This window comes from Maylandia zebra, linkage group LG5 (assembly GCF_041146795.1).
Source record: "Maylandia zebra isolate NMK-2024a linkage group LG5, Mzebra_GT3a, whole genome shotgun sequence".
Taxonomy (NCBI): domain Eukaryota; kingdom Metazoa; phylum Chordata; class Actinopteri; order Cichliformes; family Cichlidae; genus Maylandia; species Maylandia zebra.
The window spans coordinates 17465507-17482206 of record NC_135171.1 but is presented as its reverse complement, the minus strand read 5'-3'; the positions used below and the strand labels follow the sequence as shown (position 1 = coordinate 17482206).

Sequence of the window (16700 nt, the reverse complement as noted above, 5' to 3'; positions counted from 1 at the left end):
TGGTCCTCATTTTAAAATGTTTTATTGCAAAGTGAAAGTATTAGTAGATTATTGGATATTTACTTTTAATTACATTGCTTTTTCATTTCAGTTTGCTCCACTGTTGTTATTTGGCTGCAAAATATAAGGTGACTTCACAAAGTGTGATGTATTCTTTTGTATTTAACTAACCATGTTTAAAAAAAAGTTAAAACTGCTCCCTGAGCAGTGATATTAATCCAGTTTAAGCCATATTATGCATTATGATTCTACAGCTCAAAAAATATTGCGAAACATGTCAGATGTGGCTGATTTAAATATTTGAATTGAAAAATATGCAAACCATTGCATAATTTATTGAGAACAAGATGGCACTGCCAGTTGGTGAAATGCAAAATTGTCAACCCTGGGAGAAAATTGGCATCAAAAATCAAAGTTACCATTTTTCAAGTGGTGCAAGAAATTATGTAGGTGCAGAAATTACTTGTACTAGCCTTTAAATATGTGTACAGCACTGTTTCATCTTATATATCGTCTGCTTCTGAGCATTTATTTAAAGCATTAAACCAGTGGTTTTTGAAAGTTTTGATGACTGAGTACATTTTTGGGGAAACTGAAGGGCTCACAAGAAAATTGCACACATCAAGTGTAGTCAATACTCTTACGCCTGCTCCGAGGATAGCACTTCATATTGATAATCTGTACTGTTTTAGAGGTTTTTTTTTAAATCATATACCTGATTTAACATAAAATGGTAAGCAAATACTGATGTTTGTAATGGCATTAAAGTTTCTGTTCCATTTTAGCATGGAGCCCTAATTTATTTTAATGAGAAACACCTTTGTCTAAATACTATCTTCTATCAAACTGTGGCTCCTGTGGCTGCAACATTTCCTTAATACCAGGTGTACTTATCAGTGTTAGGAAAGTTTAGTCTGCTCTAACAGAAAGAGAAGAAACTCTGGTCTCATTCTGCACAGCTGTTTCATAGAATGACTTGACCTGCAGATAAATCAAATGTACAGTAGTGCATTCTTGTCCTGCTGCGCTCATAGACCACATAAAATGTTATCAAGGGCTGCGACTGCCTCCATGGACTGCACCTTGAGAACCCTGGTATTAAAATTGTTAGGGGGCAGAATGAGTGTTTAAATATATTGCTGGAATTTCACATTTTGATACCTCCTGGACCTTTACATACCTTGACATTTGCAATGTATGTAAAATATAAACAGCCAGGTGACTGTAGGAAAGGAAACAAAACAAAACAAAACAAAACAGGGTGGGCAAAATTTTTTTTCCCAATGGGCCAAATGAGAAACTGGGACTGTTGTCCACAACAGTCCCACCAATAATCTTTTTTTTTGTGGCCATCCACAATAGTCCTACCAACAAGCTTATTCGCCACACCAATAGGCTTATTGGTGGGACTGTTATGGAGGGTAGCACCAGTAAGCTTATTGACGTGGCCCTTGGGACAACAGTCCCAGTTTCTCATGTGGCTCCTTGGGAAAATTAGTTGCCTAGGCTTGGCCTTTAACATAATAGAAGAAGCAGTACAACTGTAAAAGTGTTGAAGATGTATACTGTACTGGTATTGTAGTGTTCAATTTCTTGAATGAAGTAAAAGTACTTTTACTTTAGAGTGCCAGATAGAAGGTGAACGGGGATTTACGGGTTTGCTGGCTTTTCCACTGCGATTGACGAAAAGCGGAATTAATCATACAAAAATGAAGTATTTGATCTAAAAAAAGAAGCATCAGGAAGAAAAAAAAAACGAAATGAAAAGAAAACATCTTGAATTGGTCGAGAACCAGATGGCCGCTTTGACATTAAGAAGTCGCTTTGGCATTTTAAGAAGGCAGTCCCAGAATGATTTCCGAGGAACTTCCGCAAAGCATGGTACAAAGCCCACAGATATTTAAGCAATATCCATAGCAATTTACTGTTTTATTTACAAACTGAAACATATGTTTCTAGACCTTTTGCAGCCCCCCCCCCCCCCCCCCCCTCTGTCCAATCCCTTCCTTTTAACACACTGATTTACTGATGCAGGATTTCTCCCTGTTTTTCCGCTTTTCTCTTTCTATTTTTGACCTTTTTCCTCCTCATCTGTCTGTCTTCATCTGCACCGACCATCACTCATCAGTCAATTGAATCGGCTGTTGACAGCACGCTAGATGGCTTACCTTTACACTCATCTATTGTTCATTGCTCCTCTGATGTGTTTGTGTGTGCGATGCTCTCTCCGCCTCTGGGACCACTGCGAGCTTGCATCTGAAACATTTTAGAGAGACACATATTTGCTGTTTTAGAGCACAAAGGGATATGCCATGGCAGAGGCTGTTTGAAGTGGCTTCACAGGGGGAACCAAAACCAGAGCGAGGGATTTGAGAAACCATAAAGAAACGTTAACGCAATGTAACTTTGGTAAGGCCATCTAATCTAATGGAAGTGGGGCCTGATTCAATGTGAAGGCAGACCCCTTTGAAGCTGGCTCTGTTGATGTTTCTAATGCAATAGCTCTGCTTCAGAAACGCAACATTTCCCTCCACCTTGCAGACAGTGCTTCACTGGAACGCCCGACAGAGCTGGATGCGTGATAGTGTCTAATCCTGGATTTTCCAGGTTCACACTGCTTCCAGGAACTAGCATTTGAAGAGTGAGTTTTTAGACACTTGACCTGACAGGGATCTTTATCTGAAGAACTATCGCTCAAACTGATTCATGGTATATGTGTATGTTTTGTTTGGGGGGTTTTTTGGTCTAAAAAGGACCATAGAAAGCCAGAAAGGTGTTTGATTGCCTTCTCATCTCATATCAAGATATTCAGACATTGTAGACTTAACGCCACAAGCTTTTGGCTTGGTGTTGAATGTACACTACATTTCACATATGGTAAAAGGTCATTATTGTGTTTCTGTTTCACATTCAGTTGAAAAAGTGCTGTAGAAAGAGTCTCTTCCTCCCAGACAATACTTGCGGCTTGATAAGCTCATTTAAGAAGTTCACACTGAAACAGGATTTTCCAAGTGAAGTGGCCACATGGTCAGCGCTGATCTGCTGACTCACTGTCAGGCTTACTTACAAGAAAAGTGAACCTAACATGGTGAAGTTGTGTGGCTGACTCAGCAGTGAAAATGACTCTCATGTGATGGTTTTCTATATATAGAGCTTGATCACATCAGCGTCTTTCTGCCTAGAGTCAGCACTAAGTTTAAATTAAAAAACATTTGGGGGACGGGGGGTCATGTTGACTACAGAGGCAGCTTTGATAGAAATCCAAAAATCCTTATTTGTGTTTACTGCCAATAAAGTTCAAATCTAAATGTACTTGCAATGTGTTGCCCTTGCAATTCATTTTCTGATTCACAGGGAGATCACAGGACGTGCTGCTCGCACATATGGAGATGATATGATGTAACAGTGAAGCAACACATATGCACACCTACCACTTGTTTATACCTGCATGTTTAACGCATGTCTTTTTGTGTCTGAAATAAATCAACACACTTAATCAAGAAAGAGAAATACCACTTTCACATAACACACCTTTAATTCAGTGGTTCACAAACTTATCTGCCACGTATCAGTCATTACTAAAAAACTAAACAAAACAAGCAGGCCCATTTATTTTCAGCAAGCTCTCATATTTAATCAGTTTAGTTCCCTCCACCTTGCACACATTGCTTCATTGGAACAACCGACGGAGCTGGATGTGTGATAATGTCACTACACATTCCCACCCCTTCTTCTGTCTTGTAGCCATCATGCACTGCTTCTTCTTCTCTGAAAGTGCCAGAATGAGTCCCATGACTCTTTTTTTCCAGCCTTACCTGCTGCTCCGCCTGCACCAACCCAGTGTGTGTTATCCCCAGCTCAGCTGTGAGCTCCGCTGGGACTGTTTGTAATGTGCCACGGATGGACCCCAGCACTTAAACACTGTAATCAGAGCCAGAGCAGGATATTGGCTAAATTACACATGAAAGCAGGGACATTTGAAGGAAGCCCGAGTGCTAAATATTATGATAAATTACAATCTAATACGAAGAAGGCACAGCTAAACAAGAATAATAGATGCTTGTGCGCAGCGGGGGTAAACACACACCTAGAAAAAGTGTGTCAATCAAGCTCACCTCGAGGTCTGTTCAGGAGCATATCTGGACCATCGATTGTAAGACTTCAACAGCAAATGAATTTCACCAGTTGTGAGAAGTTTTTATTTTATTTTTTTATTTATTTCTGCATTATGAAGCATGAACAAAAGTTGTATGTGGAAAATCAGTGTTTTTAAGGGCTTGTCAGTGCTGGCGGATGGATTTGGTCATTTCAAATCAGAGATGAAAGCCCGGGAGAAATATTCTCGTTTGGATTTCTGGAAACAGATGAGAAGAGTCTGTATCATAAATATCACATTTGGGTGAACAGACACCAAAGAGGCAGGAAACTATGAGAAACAAAGAGCCTGGTGAAAATTATAATTATAATAAGACTTCTATGGGCTGTTGTTGTTGTTTTTTCCTGCTTCTTCTTCTTCTTCTCCTTTTTTTAAAAATTTTTTGTCTACCTGCCCAGGGGAAATGGTTGCCCATTTTGCAGTGAGCAAACTCTGATGTAATTACCACTAACTGCGTGTTGTCTCTGTAAAACAAAATAAAATAAAAACGTCATTAAAGCAGTGGAGTGTCTTTTTTTTTAATGTGCTAGGTCTTGTGCAGGTATTTTTAGTGCTGAATAACCCGTTGTGCTTTTGAGATGTTGGCGGGTGGATTTTATGAGCTGTTTCCAGTCTTTATGCTAAACTATGTGTAACTCTGCAAATAAACAAATAAATAAAATGAATGAATACATTTCGAAGCCTTTCTTTAATCGAAAAGGTCCCAAACCAGGAAAGGCAGGAGGTTTGACTCTGTGTTTAGATCATCCACACCTCTCCTCCTCATTAGTAGTATTCAGGCTCCCACCACCATCACCACCACCACCATCCCCCACCTACCATGCACCTTCACCCCACCGCACACCCCCCAGCCTACTCCTCCCGAACCCCTCTAAGTGGATACCCCACAGGAAGGGCTTCTCCACGGAGGGGAAATGGGTCCCAGATGTCTGCCTTTGTGTCACTATAAGCTCCTGGGGAGGGATGGAGCTCTTGAAGGATGGGTATGGTTGTAGTGTGCTGTGTGCAAACTTCAGTAACTGCGGGCAGGAGGGTGAGGAAATTCTCAGGGGTGAAGGTGAGGAGGAATTCAATGATTGGCTCCTTTTGTTAGGCCAGTATGGATTTCCAAACACATCACTTACGATCGGTCACGCCGCTGCGCTCCTACCAGCTGAGTTTGTCACCGCGGAGTCACATGATGGTAATTGAATTGACTGCATTACGGACATAAAGATATTTCCCCCTGAACTTCAAAGTGTAAGCGTGGCTACTCTTCAGTGCAGTATTTCAGTCAGGCTAAAACCATCTGGTGGAGAGACAGAAACAGACAACATACTGGCTTTTTGGATATCCAAACCCCCCGGTGTGTGTGTGTGTGTGTGTCTGTGTATGTAAGCCTATATAGTGTATGTTGATATATTGATATGTGTATGATCTATTTTCAGCTCTAAAAAAAAGCTTAATTATGACCCCTGTGGAAACAGAACAAAGATGAGAGCAGGTCTGAGTGTTTAGTGAAACATTATGTCAGGACTTTGACAAGGAAATGAAATGTGCAACATCAATCAGCCTATGAGGATCGAGATCAAACGAGCCTCCACACTCCTGCATCTGGTTCTGTTTGGACAGCCTCACTTTTTTCCCCCCTTGTCCCTCTCCTTTCTTCTCCTTTTTCTTTTCCCCCCTTTTCTCATTCTTCTCCCATTCTCTCCTTCTTTTTTCCGCCTCTTCTATGCGCCACGACATTCTTGTAGGCCTACCCGCTTATGTTTGCTCATTTTTTCCATGATGGTGGCACAGAGCCACGGCTTCGCTAAAGGTAAGCAGCAGCTTCCGAGATTAGCCTGAGCAACGATGACTTTCCTGTCCTTCCTTTGGCTCCACCAGAGGTCCCAGCAGGCCTCAGTTTTAATACCAGTTAATCCTTAAGTTGACTTGGCCGCTTATGTAAATGTAACCTCATATAATTCCCCGTTTCTGTCCACAGCCTTTTGCTTTGATGACCAGATGAGGGTTTTTTTTGTTTTTCTCTCTGTTTCTCTCTCTCTCTTCCAAGTTGATTGAACCCAACTGGGATTGAGCTACTTTCCGCTCTCTGTGAATGAAATGTAAACCAGTGCAATCATGGGGCTCATCAAAAATCTTCTGAACCACTCTCTTCGCATTCGATCCTTCAAATACCGCGCCAATCACATCCAAATTGTTGGCTTGAGGCTGTCGGGCAGCATATAGAAACTGATACGAGGTTTTAGTTACGATCCATAAAACCAGTGTTTGTAAATAATACCAGTTTCTGAGTGTCTTTACGCAAAGTTTCTGAAGCTTCAGAAACATCAAAGATGTAACCAGCTTTATGGAGATGGAGGTGTTGAAATGTAAAGGCTGTTGCTGAGCATGCTGTCATCAAAAAGTACAACATTTCTACAGCTCAGAGCGGCAGAAAACTCCCCGCAAGACTTCTCAGCAGTGATCCACAGATGAGTCACTCCAGTCATGACGCATGAAGGTATAAATGGTTTTAGCTGTTGTTGGGAAACTGACAGAGATTCAGAGGTAGATTTGCGCAAGATTTAGTGATGTGTCCAAATTGTAGGTTGCACACAGTGTACAACCTGTTGTCATTTTCTCACGCAGGGCCTACCTGCTGTGTCACGACTGCCAACGTGTGGAAAATGCATTTTAAGTGGCTGCAGACCCAGATGGGTTCGCGCTGTGGAGGAACATGTGTCGATCCCTGCCCCGAAGCCATGGATGGCACAATTAGGTGCTCCCTCACCTCTGCAGACTGAGGTCGCTGGGCCACTCAGGTCAGGGGGTTATTTAGGGTCCTGGCAGTCCTCCCTTCCCAACCTGACAACTGATGTCGGCAGCGATATTAATAAGCTGCGCTTATTTGTTTAGAACTTTTCCATCGATGTGTCACATTTGGAGGGAAAAGGAAGTTTGCAGAGGCTGGTATGCAGATTTTAACTCGCTGGCTGACAAAAAACATCTTTCTGAAAAATACCGCTGTACCTTTTGGCCTGTCATGGCAATGGGCATGATTTATAAACATAAATTCCACATCATAAAGTACATTATTATACCGATAAATTCTCTGCGGTTCTCTAATCCATTTGTTTTTTTAGCGAGCGTCTCATTGTCAGGATAATAAAGAACATGACCGACACATGCTTAGGTGAACTCTCTCACGTTTGAGTTTTAAAGGGAAATAAAGAGTTAAGCTTAAAGCGCCACTATAATCATAAAAGTATTAAAACGTTAAAGCTTACACGTGGTGACTGTCAGAGACGCAAGGTTTGTGTAGACACGAGGATGCAGGCGCTCTAACAGTCCAGCCCAAATCTGGAACCCATAAAGCCTCAGACATCTCTGCAACATTAGACACAGCACTTCTTATTGGCTAAGCGAACCACTTACCCCCTTTTCTCTATCACCCGCCCAGCTAATGCACACTTCCTGCTTTCCTGCCTGTTTCATACCCGGCCACACCCTCTGGAAAACATTCGAGCCAATAAGAGCTGCCCGCAGGCTCCGGGTTGGCGTTTGGGTATAAAAGAGGTGGAGGTGGACCTGCCTGTCAGATGGTTTGTTGTTGTTCTGTCTGGCAGGTTGAGAGGGGAATGTGAAAGTGAGAATTTTAACAAGGTAACCAGGAAACAGGACGACAAGGCGTCCAATCCGATGGAGCTTCAGCAGTCGTGACTTACACAAGCTTGTCAAGCTGAGGGTTTTTTTTGTTTTCTTTTTTGAAGCTGTAAGCTCAAGCGATAAAGAACCGCACGAAATCCAGTTTTTGTGTTGGTGGCTGGAAGGTTATTAGTGGACAGGAGAATGAGAGAAGAGGTGTCCTGCACCAACTCCCCTGAAGGAGGACTGGGGGCCAGCGAGGAAGAGCTGGAGAGAGGATCAAAAAAGACCCTTCAACCAGGAAATCGAAAACGCTCCCCTTATCCCAAAAAGGACAGCCTCAGTCAGGCAGAGGAGAGCAGCACAGGCAGCTCCAGCAGCCTGCTACCGTCTGGGCCAAAGAGGATGAAGAAAAGCCCCTCAACGGTTGTGTCATTGGCCCCGACGACTTTGGGCCCCAGGCCCGAGGCGCCCTTCGAGGAGCTCCACTCTCAGCGCGTCATCGCCAACGTGCGGGAGCGTCAGCGCACTCAATCCCTGAACGACGCTTTTGCCTCTCTGCGCAAGATCATTCCCACACTACCTTCGGACAAGCTGAGCAAGATCCAGATCCTGAAGCTGGCCTCACGCTACATCGACTTCCTCTACCAGGTGCTGCAGAGCGATGAGATGGACGCCAAGCTGGCCAGCTGCAACTACCTGGCCCATGAAAGACTCAGCTACGCCTTCTCCGTCTGGAGGATGGAGGGGGCCTGGGCCATGTCTACCAGCCACTAGGACCCCACTGAACTTCTCTTGTACACCCTCTCGTGTCCACATCTTCCCTCCCTCCCCAGCTCTGTCCGTGTCTGCACTCATTTCCTGACCTTTAAGCCTCCTTCTCCCCTCATGGTCTGATCTTAACCTTCTCATAAACCTCTGCAGTCTTTTCTCGTCTCACTCCACCTCCATAGTTGAACACGCTTTAAGTTACTGAAATCTCCAAAACCTAACCCCGTTCCCCTCCACTCTTTCCACCTCTTTCTCCCTTATCTGTCCCACAGTTTTTTCCCAGGGCTATGATTCGCTCCACTGCAGCCCTTCAGGTATGGATGAAATATGCACACACACACACACACACACACACACACACACACACACACACACACACACACACACACACACACACACACACACACACACACACACATTCGTGCAGAGAATAGTGTCGAACATGTATGTATACACACACATGTGTACAGGCAGTTTGTGGCTCAACATTTAGACTAAGATTTCAGTGTAAGTGTGCTCTCTTCAATCGAAAAACACAAACTCGATGAAAACAAAATGAATAAAAATGGTTTGTTAATTTGATCAAAGAAGGAATAAATGATGTGGACATGATCTAAATTTTGAGAATGCGATGCACGCCACACAAAGGTGACGAAAACTCTTCTTTCGGAGTTTTATTATCGGAGAATTTAACACTTTTGCTTCATATAGTAAATGCAATCAGGAAGACAGGAATTGAATAAACAGCTTTTAATATATGAATCAAAATGTTACAGTGTAAATGTGAAGAGCTAAAATGTGTGTATGTCAAAACACGACAGAAAACGTATTTTCCGTCATGTGAAAAAATACAGTAGGACCAAAAGCGAAGAAAACTTTGCTTTACTTGTTTTAAATCGTAATTTCTATCAAAACATAGAAAAATGAATTCAAGAGCATGCTTTAAAAATGTCTGACAAAATAAGCTGCAGTGTTATTTTTCATGTAACTGTGATATCAGTCTTTGATTTCAGTGTGCATGTGTTTTCTTTAAACCTCAAATCTTAACTTAATTTTTATTAGCTAATCATCAAAACAACTTACCAGTTAGTATTTTTTCTTTGTTTGTTTCATTTTTAATTCATATTTTAAAAAGAGTAATACACTGTCAGTTATGATCTGTTGTTTTGTGTATAAATATTTGTCACACACACAAGAAATTCAAATACAACTCAATCCCACGTTGGTTTTGTGTAAACGGATCAGAAACTTTGGAGTAGGACTCTTAAAAAAAATACATTAATTTAATAATAGACAAAATATAAATTTAAAATAATGTAAAGTACAAACGTATGTAAAGGTAAAGTTATGCAAAAAGGAAAGTAGATAAAAGGAAAAAAAATTCTAAATTTAAAAATAGTTTAATTGGTTAAAAATTTATTTTCTATTTTCTTCTTCTAACACATTCAGTCACAAACAAAAATGTCTGCCCACCTCTTTATAATTTTTTTCTCTTTTCAGTGTAGTTGTCATTAACCACCCTCCATGCGTTTTCAAAATTACCATAAAAACACTTTCCAGCAGATAAGGTGAGGACGATTAGTGCACAGACTTAAATAAAACACAATCAGGGGCAGAGCGTTAATTTCAAAGAAAGAGGTCCTTTGAGCATCCTGGTTGCTTCGCTTTATAAACCAAAAATCAGCTAAAAGCACATTATCATCATCATCAACACTCCAGTGTTTGACATTCCTCTGATGAATGTAAGACAAATGTTTTCCTCTGCAGTCTCCAGGGCTTTTTTAAAAAAGACAAAAAAAACCCCCCAAAAAACATTTTAAACAGACACCAGATTCCTGCACAGGTACAGCAAGGGGGTGGGGGAGAAAGGGAGAGTGGGTGGGTGGGGGGGGGGGGGAGTGGAGGCACATCACTCTCTCTCTCTTTCTCTCTCTCTCTCCCTTGCAGCCTTGCCCTCTCTCCTCAGGATCTTATATCGTGCAATCAGGCCTCGCTGGGGCCCAGACAAGCAGGAACCTTTAGATTGGAAACAGTTGTGAGGTATTAGGAAGGTGTGTCTACCGGGGTTAGGGTCAGCCGCACGGGGCTGTGTATGTCAGCACATGTTTGTGTGTGCTTGCTGTGTCTGTGTGGTTGTAGTGAGTTTTAATTAGCTGTGCAGCAGTGTGTGTGTGTGTGTGTGTGTTTGTGTGCAAACATGTGCATATAAGTAAACAGGAATACATTTGCAGATGTTGTTTCAGTGATTTTTATCTCTCCCATCTTCTGGTTTCAGTTTGGTCAGACTTAGTTATATTTCTTCCAAAAAAAAAAAAAGGCCATGAAGGTCTTTGACAGCATCAAAGGATTTATTTAAAAAAAAAAGATAGGCGGGTGAAGACATTGTGAGGAGCAAAGGCCGAGCAGAGATTAATCTGGGTTTCAGTGCAACATGCTTTTCTAACAGCTAGATCGCAGGTCAAGGTGAACACACACACTGCAAACAGGCACAGACACGGTTCTCTGATCAGGCCTTTAAATGATTACAAACATATGCAGCATTCATCCCGAATCACAAATGATACTACAGGTACTGCTGCACATGGGCTTCATACAACCCGTGCTTATACACATATATATTACACTGTCCAGACACACACATGCAGCTGCTGCTATGTGCACACCGCAGGTGTTCCACTCTGAGCTAACTCACCAGACATCATGGAGTGGAGCGGGGGGTTGGGGAGGGCTCCAATCAGCGGAAAGCCAAGGCCCCTGCTCGTGGACACGACTGTCCTTGAACGCATCGTTGTAGTTATTACCTACCACTTTGACTGCTCTGCCTGTTATCATCAGCTCTGCAGGGGCCGCCACAGAAAGTGCTGCAAACTCAAGGCCTGCGCCTGCATGACCAAAACATGCAATTTTAGGAAAGAGCTGAGGTTAGAAAGGGTCAGGACACTTCAAAGGCGGAGCGTGCACGTATGCGTGCACGGGTCCTAAAACAGTCTCTGTGTGTGTGTTGATGAGGCCATGTGTACTTGTTTTACTTGGTGTTGGACAAAATAACCCAAACAACTGACATCACATGACGTGCTTGTAATGTTCCCTTGTTTAAGGCTGTTTATGGTGTGGTATCAGATATCAGTGAATAATTGTTACATCCTTTATTTAAAGATGTTGAACAACATCAGTGCCTCTTCTTTAAGAATGACCAGTGTACAAAAATGGTTTATAGAGTTGGAGAGCAGACGGACAGTTAATACATAAACAGATAGTACATATGTAATTCATACATTATTCAGAAATTCAAAATTCCATACACATACATTTAAGGCTTTAAAATATTCTAGAGGACTGCATAGTGTTCCTGCTTTTTTTCCTACCTCAGATTTTTTCAAAGAAATCACATAGTTGTTTATTTATTTATTTGTTCAATTGATGAGTATATTGCAACAAAAGCAAAAAAAAAAAGCAAAGAAATAAAAAAACAAAAAGTTTATAAAATTCACTGCTTTTGGTGTAAAAGAACATTTTATATTTTATTTGGAAGCCCGCAGCATGTACACACGAACACGAATCGGCGCAGACATTTTTGTGCATTTTCATGAGCACGATTTTGAAGATGTGTGGGTGTCTGGCTCAGCGTGAGATGTTCAGAATGAAGCGATTGTTCAGTCTGAGTTGGAACAAACAAGACTCTCCCCTCTGTTTATACTATAATCACAATGCCTGTCACTGCTTTCCTGTGCCGGAACCCCTGGCTCTGCTGCATCTGTGCACATATGTGTGTGTGCGTATGTGTGTGTGGTGTTTTACAATTTGGACTGACCAGCTGTTGGACGCTCTTCTGCACATATTAAATATCTGGCTTTCGCTGCTGGCTGATCTGGGACCAGATGTAAAGTCCTCTGCGGCTCATCTGCGTTTTTAAAAGCCTCATCCAGAAGTCGTGGCTTCTGAGAGTCATCTTTATTTTTAGAGATCCAAACTAAGAGCTGAGTGCAGGTGGGAGGATTGTGTGTGTGTGTGCGTGTGTGTACATTTGACTGCTCCACGCATATGCGCTCGAGCGTGCATTCGAACGTGTGCTGGTCAGACAGCTGCAGGGATAGAGGAAGGTCTTCTGGTTTGACACGTAGGCAGCAAAGAACCACATAACACAAGCCCAGAGTGTATCAGAATCTGCACGCTTACACAATATAACGAAACAGAAATCGTTCAGTCATTTAAAAACATTAATAAGGACCGACCCCCACACGAAAACCTATACATGTGCTTTCTTTAACAAATAAAGTTGGCTTGAATCCAGTGCAGGTGTACCAATAAAAACTATTTTCCAGAGACGTAATTAGCGAACATAAATTAATCAAATACAAAAAAAGTGTGCATTTAAATACTGACCGGGCATGAAAATGTGAGGCAGGGTGTTTAATGGCTTTCCAGCACAAAAGAGGTGGCCCCACGCTCTGTGACTTGAAAAACAAAGCACCTTTTGGATGGGAATATGCACGCGGCATGCTTTCGGGGTACGATCAAAGTCATGTGACCCTAGCCCTAACACACACATACATCCGGCTTCCGCTCGCAAGACTTCTCGTGGTATCGCGGAAGGGCACGCTATAATTAGGGAAAGCTGAAAATGATCCAGATGAAATGTTTGCCTGTTAAAAGGAGAAGCTGAAGAGCTGTGGGGATTTTTCCGTTTTTGCTTGTCTGCGCTCACATGTTGTATCCTCAACACATTCACCCGGTCTTTAATTTGTGTGAAATGCTATAAAATGCCCATAATGCTAACTTGCCTTTTATGTTTCTTCTCCCTGCAGAAAACTGACAAATGGAAACTTCACTACACTCGAAGAAATTGGTTCCTGCCTTGACAAATATCTCCACTTTAAAAAACAAAAAAACAAAACCAAAAAAAAAAGGAAAAGAAAACTTTCTCTTTCTCTGGACAAGTCTGGCCTCCGTGCCGTCGCCCGGCCTTCACCGAGTGTTCCCGAAACTCTGGTGAAGATCCCTCGACGGCCCGACGAAGAGCTGAACACTTTGAACGATGAAACTGAAATGAACTTTTTAAAAAAATAAAAAATAAACAAAGATCAACGAACAGCTGGCCTGCGGTGACAATGAAACAAAATGGCTGCTGGTTCGAGTGCCTTCGGTTACACGGCGATAACCACCACGGCGAGATCCACCCAAGTCTTCACAGTGGATGACTCACTGCCAGACAGACATTAAGATGACTAATGATAATGGCACAGTGATGGTTAGAGGGCGGTCACAGCCAATGAATGTTTACAGCTAAAATGCTAATAAGCTAATCGCTCTGGCTCTGAAGACCCCGTCTTGAGGGAAGCGGAAGAGCACGAGGAATTTGGCGCAGATCTTCGACTTTGTAATAACTGGATCGCTTTCTGTGTATTTTGTGGGTTTTAGAGTGTATGTGAATCGGTATACGCACACTGTATTACTTTAAACTCTGCTTATCCTTTGCTCTCGCCTTTAAGGGAAAAAAAAAGGAAAAAGTCTTGATACCACCACTGATCCCAGTTCAGCCCCCTCTGTTTTTCATTTTACTCTTTTCTAGTAGAAAGCTGCATTTTGTATTGCAAGAAAATCTCATTTAAGTAGTTTTTTTCTTTGTTTGTTTTAATTACAGCAGCTTTAAAATATCTTTGCAAGCTTATTTTCATTGAAAAAAACGCAAAAATAAAACAGCGGAAATTTTCGTATAAAATGTGCCAAAGTGGCGACAAAGTGATTTGAGCCACAGCAGATTCATTTGTAACCATGTGGTTTAAAAGTGTTGCTTTTGTACTGCTTTGAATTTGCTTATGATCATCTCTCTTGTGTGATATCCTGTGGAAATAAATTTTTTTCCTCATGGCTGTACATAAGTACAATATTGTATTTTTGAAGGAGAATGGAGAATGCTGGGAAAAGAAAATGACCAAACAAAGAGAAAAAAAAAGTAAAATAGGAAAAAAGAAACAACTGATCTTTCTTAAAATGTACATAATTTACCTTTATTAGGTTTTTTTGGGTGAAAATAGTAGAAAAAGGCAAAAGTAAGACAACAAAACCAATGTCGCTATGTACACTGTACAGAAAAAAAAATCAAGACAGTCAGTTATAAAGAAAACTGGACTTGACCTAAAGTAAAAATTCCAGTTTGTTAAGGCTACCTTTACACAGGTTGGTCAGAACAATCCTTCGACTGATAATTTGGTCTCCGAGTATGCACAGGGTTCATTATTTGGGCTCAAATAAAAAAATAGATCATTTACACTGATTAAGACACGTGATATATCAGGTCGCTGTCGTGAACGTTCTTAAAAAACAAACAACGACTGAAAGCTACGCTCCTCCATCAGGATGTCCTACAGGATGTCTTTCGTTTTTCACATTTTCGTAACATCAACAAATGTCGGAAAGGCCGTGAGTTACATACAGAGTGCAACGTAAAATACAAACAAACTAAAAATAAAAAACAAACAATCAGACATACTGTATTAGCACCATCACAATCATGTTAGACATGCAAAGAGCACTTCAAAGACACAGAATCTGAATATATAAATAGGAGTCATGTCGAATTGATTTGCGTATATAAATGTCCTGCGTTTTTTTTTTTGTGCTTTTTGACTGTTTGGATTGAGAAAAGAAACATTCGCAAAGTCTTCAAAGTCTTTGAAGTTCTTCAGGCCATGCCAGTCCAGGGACAACACATTGTTCTCATAAGCTTTGGTTGTACTTAACCTGTGTCCAATTGCACTGTGTGGATATTTAACTATCTCAGTATTGCTTCATCCTAACTAAACCACTATCATGCCATTGTTTGGTCCGGGGAGCGTAACATCTCCGAGGATGACAGTAAATAGACTGGCGCTACGTAGGGGATGAACAGAAGACAGATCAGATTAAAAAAATAAAATAAAAAAATAATAATAGAAAAAAAACATGTAACAAATACAGCAGGAATGCTCATCCACAGGTAGAAACATCAAAGTTCAGATTTTGAGACCCGAGTCGCTCTGACCCTCGTTTCCGAGGGCGAGATAAGTGCACTTTGTGTGAGTGAGTGTTTGGATGCGAGTCTCATCCAAAATGTTAAAAACTGATGTGCATTGTCACTTGTACAATCATTACTGAGTGGTTACACTGCATTGAGGCATCATGGGTGATTCTGTCTTATCTGACAGGCTTATTATCCCCCCTTCCCCCGAATATCAATACCACAGCGACTGGAGGTATCAGCTCTTCATTGTGACTAATGCTACCACCACTAACTACAGCATATCTACATATTTAAGATGCACTTCAGAGGAGCGATACAAATAACTGCAGCAATCCGAGGTCTTGCTACACGCGCTCGCCCTGGGTACGCCAAGAAAGAAATGATGAAAACGCTGAAAAAAAATATGTATGTCAGACCTCATTGTAGCTTCACTCATGATTCTTAAAAAACAATGTCATCCCCCCCCAAAAAAAGTGTTCCTCCGGTCAGATGAACTGATGATGAGAACAAACGTGCAGTGCAGGATGATCAGAAAAACCCGCTCGATCGCGGTCGCACGCAGACGAATGACATCGCGGCCGAGGGATACGTCTGCGCTCCATCACTCGCACGTACTTTTAGGGACGACTCCTTCTTCTCAAACTGAGTGGCTTCGATAAGCTGAGGCGACCTTTGACCCTTCCTTCTAACAGTCTTGGGGCTTTTGCTCAGAGTTGTGCTGGAGTCATTTTAATTCAGTCTGCAAATGTGCAGAGATGTGTTTTTCTCTCAAGGTGTATATGCTACATCACGTTGTTGCAAAACCCTTCATTAATCTGCACCTGGGTGTCTCTTTTAGCTTTAGCTCTCATTGCAGCGAGGGATGAGAGTGAGAACGCGGCCCAGATGATTGCCGGTCGTCGATGTGTGTGTGTGTGTTTGGATCAGATGGGTCAGAATTCAGCCAGTAGTAATACAGGTGGAGTTTTTGTGAAGTGACATCTGCTTCCAGTGACGATCCAAAGCGCTGCTTTGCGTGTTTGTGTGCGTGTGTGTGGAGTGTGTAGAGGCTTGAGTCTTTCTTCAGGGAGAATCACCTTTTCTCCATCATTTCTCAGACGGTTTCCTTGATGACAAAGAGAAAGATAAGGGTTAAACGTGCATAAAGTACAACATTATGGC

At 41.8% G+C, this 16700-nt stretch overlaps 2 protein-coding genes across 2 annotated transcripts in view; one reads left to right on the top strand and one right to left on the bottom strand.

Moving 5' to 3' along the window:
• Window positions 1–7711: 7711 nt before the first annotated feature.
• On the top strand, window positions 7712–14410 carry LOC101465825 (twist-related protein 2). The gene is made up of 2 exons (XM_004545139.5): window positions 7712–8853; window positions 13345–14410. The coding sequence occupies exon 1, from the start codon at window positions 7973–7975 to the stop codon at window positions 8543–8545; it is 573 nt and encodes a 190-aa protein (XP_004545196.1). The 5' UTR covers window positions 7712–7972; the 3' UTR covers window positions 8546–8853; window positions 13345–14410.
• A 111-nt stretch (window positions 14411–14521) lies between these two features.
• Window positions 14522–16700, bottom strand: part of LOC101467054 (histone deacetylase 7) — a 43466-nt gene continuing 41287 nt past the window's right edge. Inside the window, exon 25 of the mRNA XM_004545144.4 lies at window positions 14522–16644. Coding sequence (XP_004545201.1) covers window positions 16626–16644 — 19 coding nt within the window. The 3' untranslated portion in view covers window positions 14522–16625. The remainder of the gene's footprint in view (window positions 16645–16700) is intronic.

What these genes read in the sequence shown, in the direction of transcription:
- LOC101465825 (XM_004545139.5), top strand. Translation starts at nt 7,973, where the DNA reads ATGAGAGAAGAGGTGTCCTGCACCAACTCCCCTGAAGGAGGACTGGGG.